At 40.1% G+C, this 19,748-nt stretch overlaps 1 protein-coding gene across 4 annotated transcripts in view; it reads right to left on the bottom strand.

The window, feature by feature from the left end:
- osbpl6 (oxysterol binding protein-like 6) overlaps positions 1–19,748 on the bottom strand; it is a 53,375-nt gene that overhangs the window by 22,409 nt on the left and 11,218 nt on the right. For all 4 annotated transcript variants that reach the window (XM_072685800.1, XM_072685801.1, XM_072685802.1 and 1 more), the window contains exons 2-6: positions 13,880–14,203; positions 3,546–3,668; positions 3,132–3,185; positions 1,956–2,069; positions 1,601–1,771 (exon numbers count right to left, since the gene is read on the bottom strand). In XM_072685800.1, the coding sequence (XP_072541901.1) occupies positions 1,601–1,771; positions 1,956–2,069; positions 3,132–3,185; positions 3,546–3,668; positions 13,880–14,020 (603 nt within the window). In that variant the 5' untranslated portion in view covers positions 14,021–14,203. The remainder of the gene's footprint in view (positions 1–1,600; positions 1,772–1,955; positions 2,070–3,131; positions 3,186–3,545; positions 3,669–13,879; positions 14,204–19,748) is intronic.

Raw genomic sequence — 19,748 nt, forward strand, 5'->3', positions numbered from 1 at the left:
GCCTGATTCATTATTCTCTGTATGGTTCTAGTAAAATGATGGCTGTATCTCAGTTCTTGTACAACCTACTTGTAAGATTAGAGCTGGGGGGTCTGGAACTGAAAGGGTTGTATACTATGTACATTATAACACCAGGCTATACCAGTAGCAGAACCTAGAATGTCCTTTCCTCATTTACTCTAGATCATCTGAATTTTTTGGTTCATTGCCCTGAACATCCTAACGCTTGAGAACACCAACTGTTAGTATATATGGGTCTTTTGGTGTTTCTCCACTTGGTGTGCTCTGGTCTCCTAACATTACATTCAAGTTTGTCTATAACATGATTACATAGTAAGTGACTTTAGATTAGAATTGGTCAATATCACAATATTGTCATATTGTGATAAACAGTATGCTGTTTGTAAATAGCAGTGCTTAAAGAACACTGACCAGGAAAGCACTGGGTCCCCAGTTCCGCCGCACTAGCTAACAGACACCTGTGCCAGCCAATATTGATTTAAGAGTGATGAGGGGAGAGAGCGCCATCCACCCACCCGGAGAGAGCACGTCCAATTGTGCTCTCTGTGACTCCGGCTGCTGATGGCAAACTGGCATGGCTCGGGATTTGAACTTGCAACCCCTGGACCATAGTGTATTGTATTGTGAATGTGCCTTCAGTGTCTTCAACACTTGCTACTCCTTGGATTTATTCATCTTAATAATTCAGTAATTTCACATCTGGACCTTCTAATATGCATATGGTAATTTTATTTAAAAAAATGTTGATTATTTCTATTGGTCTGTTTGTCATTTTAATGTATAAAATGTATATAAAAATAGCTTTAAGGTTTTGATATGCTGATAATTTTTATTATCTGCTAAGAAACTAGATCAGAGAATGAGGGATTTGGACCACATTTGGACCACCTCTGTTCTAGATGAGAGCATCTGGGACGGGAATGTGTTAAATGATAATAAACGCCCTGGTATGGGTGAAGTTGAGGCTGGTAGTGTGTTATATGGCTCTGAATGTTGCCCTATGTGGGTGCAATTACATTAGATGACATTAATTGAACAGAAGTAATAGAATGCAGCTCACATCGTCCACATCAGAAATGTCAAATTGGGTTCCTTCCGGGCCACAGCTCTGCAGAGATTAGCGCTTCCCCTTGTCTAATGCTCTAAATTCAACTAATGAAGGATTTGCTAATTAGCCAATGCACTTCTCTACGTATTGATTCACCCCTATTAATCTCCATGAAAAATGATTATTAAAACAATCATTTAAACCTAAAATCTAATGTGAGGACGTGAAAAACAGCTAGAATGATAAAGCTAGAGTCACTGTATGTGCCTGTCTCTGCTTTGTTCCCTCAGAGAAAGCACAGTACGGGTAAAACCAAGAACCGCTGCTCTTTTTTTGTGATGAGTCATTACTGAGTTACACTGAGTGTTACAGAGACCATCCCTGGAGGACTGCTACACCATCCCTGACTACACACACAAGCCACACACACACACACACAGAACACTATGGAAAAAAAGAGACACAAGAGAGAATGACAGAGCAAGTGAGAGAGAGAAAGAGAGAGAGTGTGTGCGAATGAGAGAGATTCACCTTGGTTTCATGAGCAGAAGAGGGGGTTGTCTGAGGTGACTCGAGGCTAGCGGGGGGAGGGAAGGCTCGTAAGCTGGCATCACGAGGCGAACGCACAATCTCATTCTGCCTGTACAGACGGTGGTGACGCAGCTTACACACCCAGGCATCAAACACGTCTGGAGACTTCACCTACACACACAAAGACACAAGCAGAGGACAGCGAGGAGACAGACAACATGTCTTCAGCATCTGTCCGTCTGGCTCTCTGCTTGCTCAGTTATTAGCACACCACAGCCTGCACTCAGTAACACCAAGACACACAATGCTGGATTTCTTATCATCACCCGTTACCTTCCCCCTCTCAGCCTCTCACCTTGAGATGATAGATGTGCTCCTCTGTGTCAAGGTCTATACGCCGAGCTCTCTTTTTTATGGACATGACAGACAGACCTACGTCTATACTGCCATGGAGTTTCCCTTTCTGGATCTGACACAGACAGAGAGAGTGAGACACTTTATGACCTTGTCACTATTGAGTATATTAATGAACCATCAGCCATGACATTAACATCAACTGCCTTATATTGAGTATGCTGCCCCTTTAAGTAAGTTGTGATGTGGGGTCTCCATGGATCGCACCAGCGAACCTAAGGCACCACTTGCCCATGCACCACTTTTTGAAGGTACTGATCACCGCATACATGAAACACTCAAGAAGGCCTGCCTGATGTTTTGGAGATGCTCTGACCCAGTTGTCTAGCCATCCCAATATGGCCTGAGTCAAAGTGTTTTAGACTGTTATGCTTGCCCACTTGTCCTGTGTTTAACACATACATTACCTTCAAGAACTGACTCTTCACTTGTTCAAACTTAAACAATCAAAGTTACTGGTCAGTGGTGCTAATGTTATGGCTGATTGGTGTGTATACATATTTAATATATATATTTATATATTTATTTTCCACCAGGAATTGTCACCAGATTTCACCAGGTCATTGATCCCACACAGCATGATGTTAATAATACACCATATATATATATATATATATATATATATATATATATATATATATATATATATATATATATGTATATATATATATATATATATATATATATATATATATATATATATATATATATATATATATATATATAAATGATACATCCATAATTGATATTATATATAATACAGAATATCAACAGCAGAATTAACACTTAACATGAGAGCAGGAAAGTCTACTTTTTCTTGTGGACTACAGAGAACGCTAGAATGAATGAAAATATTAACACTATTAATACTATCAGTTGGACTTCTACAGGCACTTCTGATGAGAGATAAGGACCCTCGGTATCTCCATGGTTGTGGGGCCAAGCTGTTGAGTTATCACTTAACACTTGGACTTCTCTCACACAGCTGCTGCTTATGTTACTGTAATCTGGTTTCAGTTCACCTTGCTGTCTGAACATACAGTACAATATAAAGTGCATTACAGAACAGTATGTTTGTTTTACACAGCACACAACGTCACTGTTATACTGTACTTACGTCTATAGGGGACTTGGAGTACTTCAAGATTCCATTGTCCAGGACAAAGAAACGCTGCATAAAAAAAAAACAGCAAAGGAGAAACCATGATAAGACAAACATTGGAAGTGCGCCATTCAGAAAGAACTACAGTGCTAACAGTGTTCAGGACTAGTAAAGTAAATACAGAGTTGGTCAATACTATACATATTTTATTATGTTTGATGTTGTAAAAGGACAGTGTTTAATTACTGGGCATAATATGTCATGACAATTTCCAACAGCACATATATCTGCCATAACATGTTTATATTAGATGTATATCACGTATTACTACCACTTAACGCTTCAGTGGTACAGCTGACACTGCTCACATACTGATCTAGTGGAACAGGCCAAATGCACAGTAATGCAGGATGGGTGTAGGTGTCTGACCTTGTGCCAGCCCTTTAATGGCCATTTTCTCTTCTTCAGCATAAAGCCCTCATGTTTATCTGGTCTCTGGACGTTCGTCTGCCCGATCTTCAATCCTTCAATGATCTCCCAGCTGTCTGCCTCCTACAGAAAGCAGGAGAAAAGTGCTGTAAATAGAAGCACACAATCCATCTTGAAATGTAAATCCAGTCTGGGTGGGTCTAACAGAGTGAGTGAATGAATCGACAGGCCGATCGTAAACGGAGACAGCAGCAGAAAGGATATCTTGTAAAATTAGAGCCTGGATAAATTAAGTGCCGGTCATATATGCTGTTTCAGCAGCTTCTGCACGCTCAGCACTTCCAACTGAACACCATTTATTCTCCATCTCTTTCTCTCAGAGTCCTTAATTCTCATTTCATTAAGAAATGGGCTATACTAGACAAACACCATACACAATCAGAGTGAACAGTGTCTCCACTGTCCACTGTCCGAAAGCTAGTCATTGTCACAACATGTCAGGCGGAGGTGTATGGTGCAATGCAGGGAGGGTAAACACACATAAGCGATGTTTACATATATATTATGGAGGAGCAGGGGAAAGAGAGAGAGAGAAGAGAGAAAAGGAGAGGAAAGAAAAAAAAAAGAGTGTGAGGAAGAGATGGAAAGGGAGAGAGAATGAGAGAGAAAGAGAGAGAGAAAGAGAGAGAAAGAGAGAGAGAGAGAGAGAGAGAGAGTGAGTGTGATTAGAATGACTCAACTACATTACTAGCTTACTACACTGACCTTCAACATGCACTGTGGTAGAACACCAATCAGTGTCAGTAGCATCTCTCTCTCTCTCTCTCTCTCTCTCTCTCTCACACACACACACACATACACACATACACTATCTCGGACTTGTTTTTACCTTCAGGCAAATGAAAGAAAAAAAAGTAAGCCATGCAAATGCACCAACATGCTCTTCACATTCACTGCAGCACAGACCTCGCTTTCCCCTTCAGAAAAAAGATAAAGGAGAGCACAGGCTGCTTCTCATGTAAGACAGACTCTTCAGATGTAAACCACTTTTTTTTTTCCTGATGACAAATGACGTTCCTACTGAAGCCAAGGGACTGCAGCGAGTGCAGTTGGCTTTCAAAACCGAAGAACTGAATGTCACACAGAGCGTCGTATGTCTTCGGACTGGTACATGTATATCAGTGGTCTTCCTAATTATTAGAAAATAAGGCCTCATTAGCTTTCTAAGTTTGCTCTGTATAGTATTTAACAGATTTATGCAGGGTTTCCCCCCCCCCTCTAGACAGTCAGTCCGCCTGGCTGCCAACAAACGGCTGGGGAGAAAATGTGCTTCACTGAATGGGTAAGTGGACTCATTAAGGCGAAAAGGCTTGTATTTATTGCATGTCAAACAAGTCAAATGTGAGGTTATTTGCTAAAATGTCACAGTGCTTTATCGCCACAGAGGTCTCCCAGCAATAAGCTAAAGCTGCCCTTTAGGCTTTTAATTTGCCAGTAATACCGTCAGCATCTCACGTCACTGGAGAAGTCCAGCAGTTCTCAGGAAAGAAACACTTTACAGTTAGAGACTCACAGACAGCATCACACATTCCAACTCCACACACCCCAGCTTTAGTAAACTGTGTCTAAGTCATTAAATCTGTGCAGGAACCTTCAAAGACATCCCATGCCTATTTATGTTGAGTAATTAGAAACACGGGGTAATATCATTACCACATAAAAAAGTCGACGGCTTTTAACTGATGTGCAGTGTAATGCAATGGTGTATTAACTGGTCGATATTGCAGATAAGGAGGCAGGTCTGTAGCTCTGCCGAGGAACTCTTTTCATCCCTAGATAAACTACAGGCAAGAGGGCAGAATGCTGATTTATTTCAAAGCAGGGTTCCCAAGTCTATTTAATTTAATCTAATCTGTTGTAGTCCACTATTAGGTTACAGCTTCAAAGTAATACGTTCTTAACTACAAGCATCAGTATCAATAGACAACACAATCAGATCTCACTTTGGATGTCAGCATCCTCCTGGCCAACAGATCAGTGTGCTGGATGCACTCAGTCACCGTGTGCTGAAACAGGGTTTATTGAACAGAGGAAGCTCAGAGCCAGAGGGCAGTTTGGCTGAAGACTGCAGATGCAGATTGAGAGCCATTCAGTGTGAAGAAGCTGCACTCTAGAAACATCAATAGAGCGCTTCATTAAAGAAGCCATTACACCCACTGCTATACATTCAACTCAGGGCGCTTATGTTATTCAGCACTTCAGGCACTATTATGACTGCTCTCGCCAAAAACAATAAGCAGGCCCTCTTTATGTAGGCGCACAGTTTGATTTAGGCACAATTTGGGTGATGCAAAACACTGATGAGCAAACTGTATCTGACCGAGACTTGAGACTGTGAGCGTAGTCTTCTCACCACAGAACAGCAGTAGACACTGTCCAGACAGTATATAAAACAAATGGGTTGGGACAGTATAGCAGTTATAAGGTTTACTGTGTTTTTCAGAGATTATATTTACTGGTATTTTCATATGAGAACAGTATATTAAAATGATGATGGCAACCAGGACATTCACTCGACTTGACTTTGTGCTCTCAGGTATGAAACCTTATATTCTAAATGCGTGTAAAGTGACCCTCAGGCCGCTGGAACACGGTCTGTACTGTGGTGTTTGGTAGCTAACTCATCCAGGTCTAGTCAGTGTGCTGATGAGTTGTGCTACCTTTGCCAGGTGCCCAAACATGGGTTTTTAATCATCAAAATGCGTATCAGTAGTGCCGCAGTCAGGATCACAGCTGTCGCAATTATGGATCTGAAGCCTGGATAGCTAAGCAAAGGTTAACTTACACAAGTGAGCTACAGATTCTCCACATGCAGCTTTCTGTCCTTCCAACACCAGTCGTTCAAACTTCAAATTTACGTCATCCTCCTGTAAACTTTTATACATGGACAGACCAAAAATTTTACAAAATATTTAAGCAATTTCAGCTGCAGCTTATTTATATAATGCTTAAATATATATATAATGTCTTTCAGTTGGCTCAACTCATAACGTGGTGTTGACTGTGTAGGGTGACCATACCTCCTCTTTTTCCTAACAAATCCATATAAGTACGTCCAGCTAGGATTTCTAAAATGTCTGAGATTTCGCATTGATTGGTCAAACTGCTTTTTACCGCATCCTACAAATGCTTAAATGCCATTAGAAAAACAGTCAAAATCAGGTCACAAATGAATTTCATTTAAATATTCTATAAAGGTCTGAATCAATAATCAAATCAATCACATGCAGTTACAGCCTGTCGGACACAACAGGAGTAAATGTTTGCATTAATGTAAATGAACATATCTGCAAGGTATTTAACCCCTTTAAAAAAAAAGGCTTATTACACACTAAGGTGTATTGCTCAGTAACTACAGGGACTTCTGAACAAACTGGTGGGGTTATTCTCTGGTAATAGAAGTCTGTATGCCGGTGGGTCACAGGCTGTTTAAGGGGTCAATTCTCACCCTTACACATACACACTGTCACAGTCCTACAACTTGGGCCTATTTGAAGCCTCCCGGCCACATTATCCTAACTATGGTGGACGCATATGTGTAATTTTTGAAAAACAAAAAACAGTCACCCTGATGAACCTAACTGAGATGCAGAACGAAAGCATGTGAGTTAGGAGAACTTAAGTTGAGTTAACTTAAAACAATGCTCTGTAATTGTATTATGGCCTGGCATTATTTTTCTTTTTTACGCTGCAGACTGCACGGTCATTACGCATATGACAGTAGAGACTAGACGGTAAACAGGGCATAATAAACCAGCTACCTGTCCTTAACAGCAATGACTAACGTCCATGTATTATTATCAGTCCACACCGATGATTAGTGCTAGTGTACAGGTTGATGTGTTTGTGCACATAAACTGAGATATACCACAGCAAAACTTAGCATAAACTACTCTCCAGATCCTACATTTCTACACATAATGACACACATATACGTGCAAACGCACAGTTCTGACACTGCTGCGAGTCAGCACAGGTGTGTGTACGCGAGACTCCAAGGAAAGGGCAAGCGCTCCTAAGGGACTCCTCAAGAATAAATGGGGCCTATAAATACAAACACAACACTAACACTCCCATAATAGCTTCTGTCTCATCAATTTGCCTTGAATTTACACAGGTCTATATACAACAGGGCTAAGAGACCGGCACCAGCACAGCGCCAGCGACTGACCCACACTCAGCACCTGGCTGGCAGTCAAAACCGTGCGCTTGTGTTAACTCACAGTCAACCTAAAAGCAGGCTGATAACAGTGAGTCATGAGTGACTGCTGCCGGCAGAGTGATGCAACTAGTGCACGACAGGGAGCCGAATGAAAAATTCATCATACAGAGAGGATGCTGGGAAGTGCCTCATAGCATTTCCCATACTGAGAGAGAGAGAAAGAGAGAGAGGCCAGTCTGCAGGCTTATCACTCACTGCCTCCCTCGATCTCACTCTTTCTCTCACACACACAATTAGCCGTCAGCGCAGACCATTTGCATGATGAGGGGGCTGCAGGAAACAGCATTTTTGTAGTTTGTTTATTTATTTTGTGCTTTAAACCCCTTGCTCCTGACACAAACACAGTACAGATGAAAGTGATGCAAAAAAAACCCCATTCATTTAGTTTAAAAGTGGAATTTTTGTTTTCCGTGGTGATAAAAGTGTGGTACTGTTTTAATTTACAAATTTGGAAGCCCACAAAGTTCCACATTTTGGGCTTTAGAACCTGTGATTTAAATGCCGCAGACTAAAGTAGGTTTGTTTACACATTGTTTTAATAATAAAGTTGTGAAAATTCAATTCAAATAACACTGGACTCAGATCAGCATTTAAATAGCACCAAACATAGGCTTTATTCACACCTGGCATTAACATGCATCCTGGGTGATCCGATCATGAGACCAGCATGTGGCCAGCACAAAGTACAGGTGTGAACAGGATGCAATGCGTCTCAAGGACACACTGCAATCCAATCACACAGACCACATTCGGAGGCGGTCAGAGATGCATATGACCACAATATTCTTGCAGTGCGAACACCATCTGGATGGGTACCTGACAGCAGAGTGCTGCCCTCATTAACCAGCTACAGCCGGAAAATACGTAATAATTACATATGTATACATACATATGTATCCCACAGTGGGGACATTCTCAGTGTCACAGCAGAAAGGGATAGCAAGACACTCAGTTACAAAAATATATAAAGGACTATCTTATCTTATGTAGATAAATAATTTACACTATATACACAACATAAATAAGAAGTAAAAAAGCAAGAATAATATTATTTACAGATGTGAAGTCTCAAAAAATGACTTTAGGTGAACGGGAGAATTTAGTCTAAACCCAAATAAATTTTGACAAGATTCTGCCTGAACACAACCCGACCCACAGTTTCAGGTTTTGATTCTGACTCAAGGCTGACAAAAACCTGCTATATCACCTTAGTGAAAATGTCCTCATGAGATAACAACAATTAACAGCAAAATGAAAAAAATAATGGTTTCAAGCTATTTTAGCTGTTAATTTATTTTTATATGAATTAAGCCGTGTGGATAAACATTAGCCTGTAAAAAACACTGGAAAAACTAGAACAGGCTAACTAAGCCAAAAACAGTTGAAGTTGAGAAAGGCTATGAGAAACCTGAACGTAGAACTTTAACTTGATATGAGCGCAGAAAATAATTGAGAACTGTTGAAACCAAACTACACCCAATGTGAATAGTTTGTGTCAGGTTTAGAGGAATACTTCACGCTCCAATCCTAATGCCCAATAAAGAATAAATAAACAATGGATCTACACTGTTTAATTAGGGTCGCTAAGGTATCTCCCCTGCCATATTTCTCATTTGCTTTGGTGGGTGCAGTTACCCTAGAGTGGCATAACACAAAGCTCATGGTAAGATGGTAGAGAAAGCAGGCTGCGGCTTTAAGTGCAGTTGCTTCAACACTGCAGTGCTTTAGGGAAACTAGGAGACACTACTGAAAGGTTTTTGCACAGGATCTCCACAGCTCCCTCAATGATTAATGGCACTCCAGGCAACACATCACACACAAGGTTCCATCAGCGTGGTAGTAATGGAGAAATCATTGGCTGTAGTACTTTCAAATAAATCTTGTTTGACAGATGCAGTGAAAAGGGTACACATATTGCGTCAGACAGTTTGCTGTAAATATGATGGATTCAGAGCAGCAGGGTAGAGAGGAAGAGGAAGGATTCAGAAGACTCAAACTACTAAAACTGGATCTGACTCAGAGGTGGCAACAGCTGAAGACAACTTTATAATTTCATGTATCACATTTCATGTATATGTTCACATTTACACTTTGTTACTATGCCTTTAAAACTCTTATGTAAATGGTCTCTTTTCTGATTGGCTGTCCTGTATAGTGCCTTGTTCATAAAGTCATCCAGGCTGAAAACCTCCCTTTAACTTTAATATGAATGGTAGGGGCTAAATTGCTGTATTTCTAAACTGCTGATTTGCCAGATACACTATATGGACACTATATGGTATTGGGACACCTGCACATTACACCTACACAAGCTTTAATGACATCCCACTCTAAATCCGCTGGTATTAATATGAAGTTGGTTCCTCCTTTGCAGCTAAAGCTTCTAAACTTCTGAAACACCTTTCTACATAATTCTGGAGTGTGTCTGTGGAAAGTTTTGCCCAATCATTTAGAAGAGCTTTTGTGAGGTCAGACAATGATGAACAAGAGGGTATGGCTCGCATTCTGTGTTCCTGTTCATTTTAAAGGTGTTAGATGGGGTTGTAGTCAGGGCTCTGCGCGGGCCAGTCAAGTTCTCCCACACCAACTCACCCAACTATGCCTTTACTATAGACCTTGTTTTGTGCACTGTGCACGGTCATGGCCTTTCCACAAATTTGGAAGCATACTTTCAATGTCCAATTCCTATTTAGGAAGCATATGTCCAAAATGTCTTGGTGTGCTGAAGCATTCAAATTTCCCTTCACTGGAACTAAGGGGCCCATAGGCCAACTCCTAATAACCCATAACATTATCCCTCCTCCACCAAACTTTGCAGTTGGCACAGGGCAGTCAGGCAGGTAACGCTTTCCTGGCAGTCACCAAATCTAAACTGGTCCATCATAGGTCGATTACCAGCTAATAAAAGCTGATTCAATATAACCATGGTTAAATGAGATTAATGGTTGTGTGCTCCAATACTGCTGTCCATATAGTGTAGGTAAATGCGTTTGGTTTTGTGACTTGACAAATTTTGAAAAGGCATGGGGGGACAACGGTTTGAAACTTGGACAGGGTTCAGATTCTACAACAAGATCTTTATTTAGAAAAGTGAGCAAACTCTAAGTGCCTATAAGACTCTATTTAACTGTGCTTGCTCTCTGGAGAAAGAGCAAGCACTAGCAATGGATTTCCCTTTCTGACAGCGAGGCAGCAGCTGTGTGATGAGCACCACTCCAAAGGCAGACAGAAATAATGAGGGCTTTCCTTCTTCCAGGGTGTCTAAAAAAACACATTGAGGCTGTTTACACCTCGCATTAATGTGTGAACACGCACAGGACGAACTGTGATCGGATTACGATTGGATCACTCAAACCACAAACATAATATAAATGCTGGTTTCTCTCTGCACATGTGATCATTTACAAATGCAGATGATCGACCATGGCTGGCTGTATTAAAGAGTATTTTTTCACAATTTAAGCCAAATGTCTGATGAATGTGAAGATGCTTTCCAGGTATGAAATGCATATTACAGCAAAGTGTAAGTAAACAGCAGGCGTGTAACGGTACACAAAAGTCATGGTTGGGTTCACACCACGGTTTGGCCCTCATGGTTCAGTATAAAACATGCAAGCGAAAAAAAACAAAAACATGAGGCTGACCCAGGTTTCTTTTTTTATTTATGCTGAACAGTCAGTCGTGCAGTTACAGTTTGTTCCACCTAGTGTTGTACAATTCCCTCTGAGGTAACATACATTTCCTACTGCTGTCCAACAACACCAGCACACCGTCCTTGTCCGATCCACCATGATATCATGAGCTGAAATAAGATATACAAGGTCAGAATGTCGGAAATACTTGCTATATTTTCATGTAGCGAATACAGAAAGAAAAGGCAGGTCATGTGTGTGTGCACTCTACGTGCAGCGAGAGGGAAAGACAACGAGGGAGCTTGTGAAATTACCGTATTTGCCCTAATAGTGCATACCTTGTATCCTCTGTGTGACTGCATGCACCAAACTGTGACATCTGTACTGTGACGATGATTAGTCGTGACTATTGCATCACTAGTAAACGGACTAGGCAGATATGAAAGCTGCAAGGAAGCTCTGACATGAGAAGGCACTGTCTTATTAAGCATTACATACATGCAAGAATGCAAGCGCACACACACACACACACACACACACACACACACACACACACACACACACAGGTTAGCTGTAGTACACTGCACGGAAATGCTCATACTGTATATACTGTATGGTCCAAAGAACACAAATCCCTGTTTTCTTTGATGACCAACAAAAACCAACATATGCTGCATATGTTTTTCTTTTTAATGTAAGCTGGCGCTAATCTTGGGTACTGGACTCATTAGCAGTCCCCTTACTAATCATAAGAAAATAAAATCAGGTGGAAAGTCAGGAGAAGCAAGTTGAGAGGTAGCATGCACATCAAACGCACACACAAACACAGACGATAATGTAGGCGCTTTTATTGATCACAGCTCCACTTTTCAAGCAGTAGAGTATTGATCACAATTCATCTGCATAATCCGCTGTACGTCATTATTTTAGATAAAAGGAAGTTTCTTCCATGAGAACCTTCTCTTTTCTGATCATTCCCAGCATGTAGAGCCAAGGGTTAAAGGCTGTCTCTCATCAACTTGCTAAAGCCCTTCAAAGCATTCCTCCATCATGCAAATGAGAATGAGGGTCACACTGAGACGGAGATGGAGAAGGGGGTGGGGAAAGAAAGGAGTTCACTGTCCAGCATGGTGTAGCATATGCAAACGTTCAGTCTCGCTCTCTCTCTCTCTGTCTCTCTCTCTCTCTCTGAGTTTGAAACATAGATTCCATACTGTCTGTAAGGTGGTCTGGTTAGGAGGGGCACATATACCTAGACACAAAATTTTAACCTCATCTACCTATTCATTTCACATTTGGCCCACTAAAAATTCTAAGCTTGTGACGCAACTGGCCACTATTTCCTTCAATTTAAGCCAAGTTGTATCATATTTTCTAAAGAAAAAAAAGGAGCGTGGAATGGTGAGTGTATCAGTGTCTCACTCGTCTGGATCAGTGAACGCAGGCATGAGTGAGAAGTGTGTGCTGCTGTCCTCCTAATTCCTGTGCTTTAATGAGCAGGTTTACAGGAGACTCAAAGTGCTGCTATTTTGAGACTAGCCCAGGGAGCATACGCTGAAGGATCTGCATGTAACCGTGATTAAACACAAGTGTATTCACATCTTCTGTCTCAACAATGAAATGTTAAGGACATGTTTCAGCGTTGTTTTTCAGCTGCTGTCCAATAAAAAAACATGTATCTCCATGTTTGTCTGTTTTGAGTTTTCTTCATAGTTTGTCCCCTATATCTGCTCTGTACACTGTGTCAATAATTCTGGATGAATAGAGCAATAGAAATGCTGTAAATTACTTGGAATGAATTCTTATTTTATGTTGACTTCCTTACAAAGTTAATAATTTTTTTTGCTTTCTTCTGTAAAGGCACCATTTTAGAGATACATGTTTTTTATTGGACAGCGATGATATATACTCTTCTAGGTATTAATGAAAATGGAACCACAGCAGAGCTGAGTCACCTGAGTCACATATATATATATATATATATATATATATATATATATATGTGGGGAATTTCCCCACTGCGGGACTAATAAAGGACTTTTCCTTTCTTAAGATCTTATCTTATCTTATATATATATATATATATGCTAAATATTAGAAATTAGCACAGAAATTTTTACTCATTTTAGTTGATACTTTACTTGTTACTTTTCACTGAATTTTAAGTTACCTCTTCTAAAGTTATATGGTGTTTTACATGCAAAAATGCTTTAGTATTTATGTATGTTTTTTGATTTTTTTTTTTTCTCAAGTAAAATCTTCACATGGATATTATGGCAATATTGGGATTTCAATTATTTCTTTGACCTGGTCTTTTTCTGGGGCAGAAGGAATGTACAGCATGGCAAAAAAAAAAGAACAGCACGCTGTTCTTCAGAAAGCTCACGCCAAACAAGGCGGCAGAATGGACTCGGTCTTACCTGTCTGCTGTCCCTCTGGGAGGAAGAGGAGGAGGAGGCACTCTTGTGTGTGGGGGTAGAGGTCTTATGGACAGGTGTGGCACTTCTCTCCTCCATGCTGGAGGCACGGCCCTGGTGCCCACGCGAATGGTGATGAGACATGCCTACGAAGGCAAAGCTCTCACTTTCTAACTCTGTCTCTCTCTCACTCACTCACTCACTCACTCTCGCTTTCACTCAGTCTTTCTGAGTTGCTCTCCTCACGTTCTCCTCTCACCACTGATAAACAACATGACCAAAGAAAGCTGCCTTGAAATGGAGTCAGCAAAACTCACAGCTGCTCACCTGAAACATAAAGAGAGGAAAAAAACACAACACTGGTTAAAATAACGGAGAGCATTTAGTTGGAGGTTTGGACAAAGTAAAAAACTTAAAGTGCAATACAATTTTCTTGTGAGGAAAACGTTAGGACATCAGCACATCAGCTGAAGATCAGAACATGGTTAGAGAGGATTTTGGAGGAGCCGTTCTTATTATTATTTAAACCTCAGGTATTTCACTTGCTTGAGATCCAAAGAGCTCTCAGAGGACTTCAGAAAGAAGGTTGTAGAGGTAGATGAGTCTGGGAAGGGATTTAAAAAGATCTCAGAACATTTAGAAAACAGCCATTCTACAAATAACAGGGATGTCTTAATCAAGGTTTTCACCCCTGATCCGGGTTTTTTAATGCTGACTATCGGTCAACACTGATCCAATCTGATCTTTGTGTTTCTATTAATAATACATCCCCACAACTCAGGTAAGATGTGCTAATACACTATAGATAACACCAGTAAAATCACTATTTCTGGAATGGAAACGTAAATACCAATACACAACCCAGATCCCGAGTCACTATACCGGATTGGGACATCCCTAATAATAGAATAATTATAATTATTTAATAATAATAATAATAATTAAGTGCAGAACATTTAAAACAACTGGCAACATGACAAGGTCAGGCCGTCCTATCAATTTCAGCCCGAGAGCAGGCTGCAAGACGTATGAAGAAGCAATGTCATCAGGGGACCTACAGTTGATATCAAGTATGCCATCACAGAGACCGAGCAATTTCACTTTCATCAAAATGTGTGCAAGGAGAAAACCCGTACTGTTAAAAAAATTCATCAATGTGCTTTGGACAGATGAATTTTAAGTACCTTTTAAGGCTAGAAGTTAAGGGTCTGTAGTCTGTGTGTGCACTTTGTAAGTGGCTTCAGTAGAGTAAAGTAAAGTCAAGCAGATGTATCAAAGGGCTGTGGAAAATGTGACTGTGATTATGATTAATTGTGCAGCCCTAAAAAAGGTTTATAGAATTGAAGCTGATCCTGCAGAATCATCTTGGTCCTTTCTTTGACTGAAGCACAAACTTACCGAGTCAAATTCCAACTCACCCCCAGCCTAATAAGAGGGCAGATGAGGTAAATGCCATTATCAGTTGTAAAGACCAAATGTATACTCAAAGTACCTCCATGTAAAACTGCTGTTTGGGCTGGCTCAAACACACTGCCAGCATAAGGTGGCCTTCAGTATCAGATGTCAGTGTAAGCTCTGAGCTTAGAGAGCTGGCAGAGAATCCACTCATCAGTATTACACCTTCCAACAGTAGCGCTGAGAATTCCAGGGTGTGTGTTATATTGGCTGAGGTGCCTCTGAATCTCCTATTTGAGCCTCATGTATTCAGAAGACAGCAGATACATTCTTTCGGGGCTTCCTAAGCCAGACTATGAGCTCTCTACTCAAGCATTCCACTGTCTGGGACTTCGCCTTCTGCTTTCTCTGAGCCATGAAGCCCAGGCAAATAGCTTTATGCAAAATTTACAACCCCTGGTCATTTCAATGGGCCAAACCATTTTGCAAAACACATCCATGCTCAATGCAAAAACGTCACTTGCTTAATACTGTACAAAAAAGGGATTACAACAGGTAAATGTAACCTCGCAAATCTAATCTTACAATCCATCTAATGGTTCTCCAAATCCTGCATTATTGGGACAGTACCATGACTGTATACGTCCAATATACACATGAACTACACTGGCTGCAATTTGAAGCTCAGCACCAGAGAGTAATATGACACAGTAGATGCTAAACAACACATCTTCAGCCTCAACAAACCAGCACAGGATTCACTCGAAACATGTGCCACATACTTGTTGAGTCGTCCTTCACCCTCTTACCTACACTGGGATACGGTTGGAAAAAGCCAAAGACTGCTATCAACTCACTCGTCATCTTGTGAAAAGTGATGTCTGAAAATTAGGAATGCACCAATCCACCTTTTTCTGTTCTGATACAGTTACCGATACTTGAACTTGTATCGGCCGATTCCCATTACCGATCCGATATCATTGTTGAAATAATAAACAATAATAATAATATAATAACAATAATACCTGACCATCTGAGAGAGACTTAAGGCACCAGGATTGACATAATCATTATTTTATAAAACAACTTTATAAAATTTACTATAACAAATAAACACAGATATAAATGAACCCAATTTCCGTTTATTGGTCACTAAAATAGAATAACTGTGCTGGACCTTGGCACAGTGTCGTCTGGGCTCAGGCCTTTTTTTTTTTTTTATCTGAAATTCGAAGTCTGTGAGACTAAAGAGGAGCGAGCAGCTCCTCCCTTCTTGGTTCTCCTTTATATGGAAGACAGGCTGGATTACTCGCCGATAGCTGATGACAGGTGAGGGGCATTGTGACCCTGGGTTATGAAGCCTAGAATAGGGGAAGTGTGAGAATCGGGTTCCGTGAATGGATCGGTCTTTTGAATCAGACTAATTATCCAATAACCCATCCAGCTAATTTTGTTAGTATTGGGACCGATATCCGATCCCAGTATCGGATCCTACTGACTCACCATAGACAATTACTACCAACTGCTCAACATGACAGACAGGAACTGGACCTTTTACAGAGACCTAATGTGCAAACTGTTCATTCAAAATTCCCATACACTGCAAGAGTGGTTTAAGTAGTTTAATAGCCGCCAGAAAATGAATTAAACTGGACTGCTCAATTTAGAAACAATCAATTAACATTTACCTCCTCTTCATCTCCTCTACGCATCAGCAAATCTGCAGGGCAATGATGTACACTAATCCATCATAACTCCTTTGTGCTGCCAAAACAGACCTGACCATTCGAGGCAACGACTCCACAAGACCTCTGAAGGCATCCTGTGGTATATGGCACCAAGATGTTAGCAGTCCTGTAGGTTGTGAGGTGGTTTAGACCACAGTACGGCTTACTTCAGCCTATAACAGAAAACAAAACTTGCCGAATGGCACAGCAGCCGTTTCACACAATATGCATGAATCACGCAAATGTTTATGCTACATCTGATTTACCTCGGAAGTCGGATGTCGGAGCTGTCTACATTCCAGTTCAAAACATTTCCGAAAACCAGTTCAGTACAATCCCTTACCGGTGTTTTACGGCAAATCTAACCAAAATATGTACCACTTTTTATATCCCAGGTCAGCACTGTTAGCGATACCAGTTGATGATGCATTATACACAGGGTTGGGCGATGCAGTAAAATTACTACAGCACAATATTTTAAGACATTTTTCACGATACACAATATTTATCATAATACATGTAATCCCAGACTAAATACATCAGTAGAGACAGATTCTTAACAACTACTACTTTCCCATACTAAAACATTGGTTTGTATTCAGCATCTGCTGCAATTCATTTCATTAAACCAGTCTAATGACACTGTTTGTAATGATACGGTTATATATATTATATGCACAAACAATATCCTCGATATGCTTAGATAAGCATATTGTATTTGAACATCCCAGTTCAAATGAAACGCAGCATTATTCTCCACACTGCAGTCCAGTTTGTAGGCACTACAAAGTGGTAAAATGGGCCTGATTATGTAGTTTTATAAATGTTTGAATAAATATTTTACCACCCAAACTGAACTTGTTTGTGTAGGGCTTTAAGAGATTTTAGAACAAATGAATTAAGATTCAGCATGATTTGACCAAGATGAGACTGGTGATAGTCCAGTATTTGTTAGCCATGTTAGTCTAGCATATCCTGTTGTAATCTAAAGAAGCACTTCGGATACCGGATAAATTCTCAAATAATCGAATATAATCTGTAGCAACAGCTCTGCAAGACGTGAGTTGTTTCTGTTTGGTTTTCTACTTCCTGTTAAAATGTAGCTGCTCACAAAAAAAGAGGAAATTGTATCAGTAAGTTCATCCTAGAAGAAACCCAAAGCCCTGGTAAGTGAGGTAACACACACACACACACACACACACTCCTCAAAAGTCATCCGGTAGTCTTTATAAACACATATGCGCAGACACATACCAGAGCTGTTACTTCTCTAGTTTGGATGGGCTCACACATCATGTAGGATCTGACAGAACTAGAACTCCTTATTAAAAACTTCCCCATATGAGATGGAGGTTTTGTTTTTGATCACTTACTTTTAGAAGCATTGTCTGCTCTGTCGCACTGTTGACTGTTCTCCAAAGTCTGCTGCAGTTTCTAAGAAACATGTTCCAACATTCAAATACAGCAAAGCATGCACAATATGGAATTCCTCAGCCAATAGCTGATTAGTTTAACACCTCATTATTTTGTTGTTCTGCAATATATACTATTTAAAAAATACAGGAATTGTCACCAGATTTCTCCAGATGTTTACATTAAACAACGTTTTAAGTTTCAACAGTTCTCCAAAAAGGTGGTGCTGGCTTGTAGAATGAATTAATGATTGTTTTCAATTCATTCCATAAGCCAGGGCCACCTTTTTGGAGAATGTCTGTAAACTTAAAATGTTATTTAATGTAAATATTAAATACTTGTAGTCCTTTCAATCTAAAGGTATTCACAGCGGTAAGCAAGTGGTTCCCATACCTGATTCTGGAGTAAGTCTTGGCCTGAACATTTTAGTGCTTTTTCTGCTCCCAACACACTTGATCCTAACACAACACTCGAACAGAATGCTAAACTAATGGTTGTGATTATTGGCTGCAATTTCAATATTGAGCCACTTAACAATGGTTAACAATCACCTATTCTTAGTTTTGTATCAAATGACAAATGCATCTAGTGCTCCTGTTTCCAGTCACAACATATATAAAACTCTGCCCCCTGCACTTCTCCATATAACATCACATGATCACACATCTGTTGGAAATACTGGGTCAAACTACAGCTCATCCTGTAGGTCATTTGAGTTACACAACACATTTGTTTATCTATCATTAAAACTAGCATAAAGGGCTGTGCAATATATCGTTTTGCCATTGACAGAACAATGTGTGAAAGTGAAGTAGTGTCACAAATTAAATAAACACCACAACTGATACACAAGGAAAACTGTTTCTATTTTCAGTTTCAACAACCTATCTATTAGTGGTGGTAAAAAATACAAGATCACAACATTTATCATTATATATGTAACCACAGTCTAAATACAGCAGTAGCAACAGACTCTTCAAAACTATTATTCAGATACTCTCCTGTACTGAGAACTGTGATCTGCTGCACTTCATCCAATTAAACCAGTCTAATTACACTGCTGATCAGTGTTCCCAAAGCACTTACAATATCCTTAATATCTTTAGAAAAGTATATTGTGTATCACAATAACAAAACATCATGATATGATACAATATTGTCATATTGCCCAGCCCTACTATATATCAGAGGCAGACTATATCTCACTAATACCATTTATTTTACTCCAATTTTAAATACACAGACGGCATTGTTAATATTGTGACATATTAGATCACTGACTTCTGGAGAAATCTGGTCAAAATTCCAGTATTTTTTAATAGTAAATATCGCCCCCC

The sequence above is a fragment of the Salminus brasiliensis genome, chromosome 8 (assembly GCF_030463535.1).
Source record: "Salminus brasiliensis chromosome 8, fSalBra1.hap2, whole genome shotgun sequence".
Taxonomy (NCBI): domain Eukaryota; kingdom Metazoa; phylum Chordata; class Actinopteri; order Characiformes; family Bryconidae; genus Salminus; species Salminus brasiliensis.